Raw genomic sequence first — 5,000 nt, forward strand, 5'->3', positions numbered from 1 at the left:
CAGCTGGATGCCACGCTTTTTACGCCACGACCACCGCTACTGTGCGACCTCGCCGTACTGACGTGTGCCAAACTAACAATGTGTGTGTTTGTTTGTTTAGTACTTTTTTTTAAACCCCATACGTGGTTAAGCATGACATCGGGCTAGAGTCTAGCACTTCCTGCGCTGACAAGTGCCCCAAAGGCTCCCAGGTATACGTAGCACCGCCTCGCCGGCCTTCTTTGGGCTGTTACATCGGCATGGTGAACACACCTCCTTATTTTCATAAGCTTCACTTCGGCAGCTCACGCTCGGCTGTCTGAACTTGCGCGAACATGCTACTTTATTCATATGTTTCACTGCTTTTGTGAACCAAAAACTTTGGTAAACTTATTTCAAACACCAAAACAGTTGATTCGCATGAGTAAAGGTGTGTTATCAAATGAAATATGATGGATTTCTAAAATTGTATCCCATATTTTCATTTTTATGGCCATATTATTTATTTATGCAGTGCTCTAGGTCAAATGGTACCTCATTAGGTAGACTGAGACTGGGCTGAACATTTGGATATGAAACATACAAGTAAGAAAATATACAAAAACTAAGGAAATGCCCTTAGACTTTGGGAGGGTTAAACTGCAGACATGTACCAGAGAAAGCGATCAGGAGGAAGGGAGGACAAACAGTGGTTGATACACACACACACACACACACACACACACACACACACAGACAGTTGGATTATTCAGTGGTGTGTTCTGCGATCTAATACAAAGGACAGAGACACTCCTCTAATGTCCCTTTAATCTGTGTGTGATTTGGTATCATTGCCGGAAAGTTCCAAAGAGGCAATTCATTCCACAGGTTCAGAAACACTGGCCACGGGGAGCCATTTTCTTCTGAGCATCCTCTCTCTTTCCTTCTCTCTCTTTCTCTCTCTCTTTCCCACTCTCCCTCTCTCCCTCACTTTTAATTGGCGCTACACACAGAGGTTTATGACCTGGAGCTAATCTGTTGTAGCTTCTCATCCGCTCCGGCCGCTGGCGTACGCATACCGGCTTGTTAAAAATGTATCGCGTCTTCTACATAAATTACAGGGGAAAGCCCAAGAAATAATAGAGTCAATTTGCAGAAGCCCAGGAACTAATTGAGTTTTGAATAATGAATGCGGGAAGGGTAGATGCAGGCTCCTGTTGTAGTTTTAGCTCATGTTTGTGGGGCAGGGATTGTTTTGCTTTGTTTTGTTTTGTTTTGTTTTGTTTTTCGCCAGCTGTTTTGTCAGTTCTTTGCGGTCCCTTTGCCAGAGAACGGCGAGGAACCTTAACGGCTCTCCGGTGATGCGTACAGGCTTGCGCACAGGTGGGGAAGGCCGCTGTTCAGAGAGTAGTGGAGGCAGAATTAATAAAGCACTCCGTAGCGTTTGTACATGTTTGATTATTCATTGTACTTGGGTCAGGGAAACCTGTGTGTGTGTGTGTGTGTGTGTGTGTGTGTGTTAATGCACACTGAAGCATGTACAGCCACCAAGGACAGGCTACACATCATACATATGCATAAATCCCTCATGTTTTATTCATTAACTTACTATTATTGGACATAACACTCCAGTGGAATAAACAGGCACCAGGAGCAGTCCCTCAAAGTGTTGCTCATGAATGCAAACGTTGGTCCGGCGGCCCAGCGAACGCTGGCTCAACACTGGTTTGGAAACCACGTTGGCTGGTACGTGACGGAGCACCACTGACTCAGAGCACGGGTGCTGGCGTTTAACAGATAGCGCTTCAAACTAACCGCATCAGCTCGGCGTGTGGTTAACGACGGACGTGTGGGCGCGTCCTTGCACACGTGATTCATTTCACCTGCTTCTCTTTCTCTTTCGTTCCCTCTGTTTTCTCTCTCTCTCTCTCTCTCTCTCTCTCTCTCTCTCTCTCTCTGTCTGTCTCGCTCTCTTTTTCTCATCGCTACCATTATGAGCATTTTTCATCGACAAGTACTTTATCGTAGAAGGAAGCCTGATGTATGTCTTGTCATCATTCCGGAATCCGGCTCGTCCGTCCGGCCTGAGTGACAGCGGAAGGGTGTGGGCGCAGGGTGAGAGCAGGGGGGAGCCAGGGGTGGGGCGCGGAGGCACCTCCACCCGAACATTCCCACTGGCACTGTGTCATCTGCTGCGGACTGGACTAGATTAGCTTATAAAGCGTTCTGCTAATGGCACCGGTGGAGACAGGCAGCTGTTTGGCTTCCCTTATACAGATCAGACGCACACGCACACGCACGCGCACGCACACGCACACGCATACACACACGCACATGCACACGCACACACACACACACACACACACACACAGCTATACATCGAATTTAAATTCAGTCCCAAGCGCTTTAACTTTCTAGCCTCACTCGTGGTGTGTGTAGATGTTATTGATTTGTGTGTGATGGCTGCTAGCTGTGTGAGTGAAAGCACAGAGCACTGAGTCTGTCTGTATATTAGACTGTACAGAGTCTTCAGTACACCACACACACCACACACACGGCACACACGTCTGCAGCAAGCCGTCTGGAGGGGCCACGGATGCTGTTGGTGGTCTGACAAAACCTTATAGCGATCGTGTGTGTGAGTGTGTGTGTGTGTGTGTGTGGGTGAGTGTGTGTGAGTGTGTGTGTGCGTGTGTGCGTGAGTATGTGTGAGTGTGTGAGTGTGTGTGTGAGTGTGAGTGTGAGTGTGTGTGTGTGTGTGTGTGTGTGTGTGTGTGGAGGCTTCTAATCTAATGCTGTATCTTTTTTTCTCTCTTTTTCCATATGCTGCTCTCATTCTGCCTTCAAACAGGTGAGTTTCATTTTCTCTAGTACAGTTTGTCCACATACAAATTTTAATATTTTTCTTTCCTCATTCTTTCTTTCCATTCTTTTGTGGAGTTCTAGGAGGTGGAGCCAGTGCATATTAAAGTCAGATGTTTAAATCAATAATGACTTATAATCAATAATGACTTATAATAAGTTCTGAGGTTCAGATAGTGTATTTTCTTTCCTTTATGTTTCCTAACTTCATTGCTGCGGTAGCAACAGCTGGAAATGCAGTCAGATATGTCGTTCATGCAGTGTCTGTTGGTGTTGAAATGCCTTGGCACTGGAAACGACAAATCCTTCATGCTCACGTCTGAAAGAGTCCACCACAACAATCACAAACCTTGGTCTCTCCAACATAAAGCTGAATGCTTCTCTTGGAAGAAGGAAGTACAGCAGACAGCTGCCACAGACAGCGTGCAGAGGAACGGTTGGTAACAACCGATCCTTCCATGCCGGTTGTTTTAACACATCTAGGGCAGCACAGGCTATGGCCTGACGAGAGCCTTTCTCATGTTTTCGTCTCATCTGTTGGAGATTAGCGGAGGATCCTGAAAGAGGGGTGCAATCCCTGCTTCTGTCTGGTGGATATGGGGATCTGGGTCCAGTCTTGTGGTCTTAGCAGCGGGTTGTTTATGGTTCAGTACGTCTCTGTACAGGTAAAACACAAGCGAAAGCAGCAGCTATTACTCCATTAAGAAATCTAGAATTCTGAAAATATTCCCACATTTTTATACTTTTCTGGTGGTCGTCTCCACCCTCACTGCAAATGCGCTTAAGTCTTAAGCAGACGTGAGTAACGGCTGGAGTTTTTGCAGGCCTCGTAATGCGAAGCACTGTACCGCAAATAAGAATGAGGCTGTGTAGTTTTATAACAGATGTTTGTATTTAAACCAGAATTTTCAGACTTGACTATAACATCTTAAAGCGTTATCCTTATGCCAGGATCGGCGGGGCTCCACGTATATTCCAGAGCTGGCTGGAACTTGCAGAAGGCATAAATAAACAGTTTGAGCTCTTCAAATATGTATGTAGTAATACCAGAAATGTAATCAGTGTATCTCAGAAATACTCAGGGTAGAGGTCCAGTATATTGTACAAAAAAAGCTTTCAACAAAGAGGTTTGCGTAGGATGGCACCATTTCAGTACCCATTGCTAAGTCCTCTTATTTCTGAGTAGTACTCTGAGTCAAAGGTGAATCAGTTCAGAGTTGAGACACGTCCCGCCGGTCTCAAGAGGATGTCTGTGGGACGGCTCTTCTTAGATCTTGTATCAAAACGCATTAAAGCTCTCAAACCCTCTTGCGTCCTCCTGCGTGCGTGAACTGGTCTGTTGAATAAAGCAGGGAGTTGGCAGGGAGCGTTTGATCCGTTGGGCGTTCTGGGATTTGTAGGAAGCGTGAGGGGTCTTGAACGTGTGTAGGCAAGGGCCCAACAGTTGGAGGAGAAGTGTCGTCCAGAAACGAAAGGGTATCATTTCTGCTGGGTGGGAAGGCGTGAACACAAGACATCCAGCAGGAGGCGTCCTGCTGAAATGGTGCGATGATTAGAGGACCGTGGCGTGGCGTCAGAGCTGGACACTAGTATCAGAAAGCTACGTGATTGCTTTCATCTTTTACAGATTTTTTCATCAACGCTTCTTTTTTTCACACTACTTTTGTTCAACATTTGTGAAGGATTTTTGTACTTTGGTAGATTGCTTTTTTGTGTTTGTTATTAATTTCTTTCTTGCGGATATTAATAAAATATATTTTTATTATATTTTAATTTTGTTTTTTTTATTGTATTTGATCTTTTTTAAGGTTCTGGTGCTTCAGATTGCCCTCTAGGAAGTATTTAGGGGAAAACTCCCGGAAAGGACAACAGCGTACTGAGGTTAAAGTGCACAAGGTTTTCAGTCAGAGCGCCTTCATCAGCTGTGCAAGAGTGTGTGTGTGTGTGTGTGTCTTCCTCCTGTCTTATGGTAATAACAGGGAATATTAAATACGTTTTAACCAGCTGCATGGACTGGTCAACCTGTGGGTCATCTCAGTCAGTTGGTCAGGTGCATCGTTCCATGTTGTTCTTCATACCCAATTACCTCCTGAAAATTTGTCTTCAGAGACTCTTAATTATCATAATTAAGACATCTACATACATTATGCTAATTTAGGCGTGATTAGACATGTATATGG

The 5,000-nt window shown here is 45.2% G+C and overlaps 1 protein-coding gene across 3 annotated transcripts in view; it reads left to right on the top strand.

Moving 5' to 3' along the window:
* The window catches only part of ctnna2 (catenin (cadherin-associated protein), alpha 2), a 300,745-nt gene that overhangs the window by 141,315 nt on the left and 154,430 nt on the right, over positions 1 to 5,000 (top strand). The window contains exon 8 of one of the 3 annotated variants that reach the window (XM_081714771.1): positions 2,810 to 2,956. The exons of the other annotated variants lie outside the window; for them this stretch is intronic. Coding sequence (XP_081570897.1) covers positions 2,810 to 2,941 — 132 coding nt within the window. The 3' untranslated portion in view covers positions 2,942 to 2,956. Of the gene's footprint in view, positions 1 to 2,809; positions 2,957 to 5,000 lie in introns of those variants that run through there. 3 annotated transcript variants of the gene reach the window in all.

This window comes from Electrophorus electricus, chromosome 5, assembly GCF_041902795.1.
Source record: "Electrophorus electricus isolate QZ-2024a chromosome 5, ASM4190279v1, whole genome shotgun sequence".
Classification (NCBI taxonomy): domain Eukaryota; kingdom Metazoa; phylum Chordata; class Actinopteri; order Gymnotiformes; family Gymnotidae; genus Electrophorus; species Electrophorus electricus.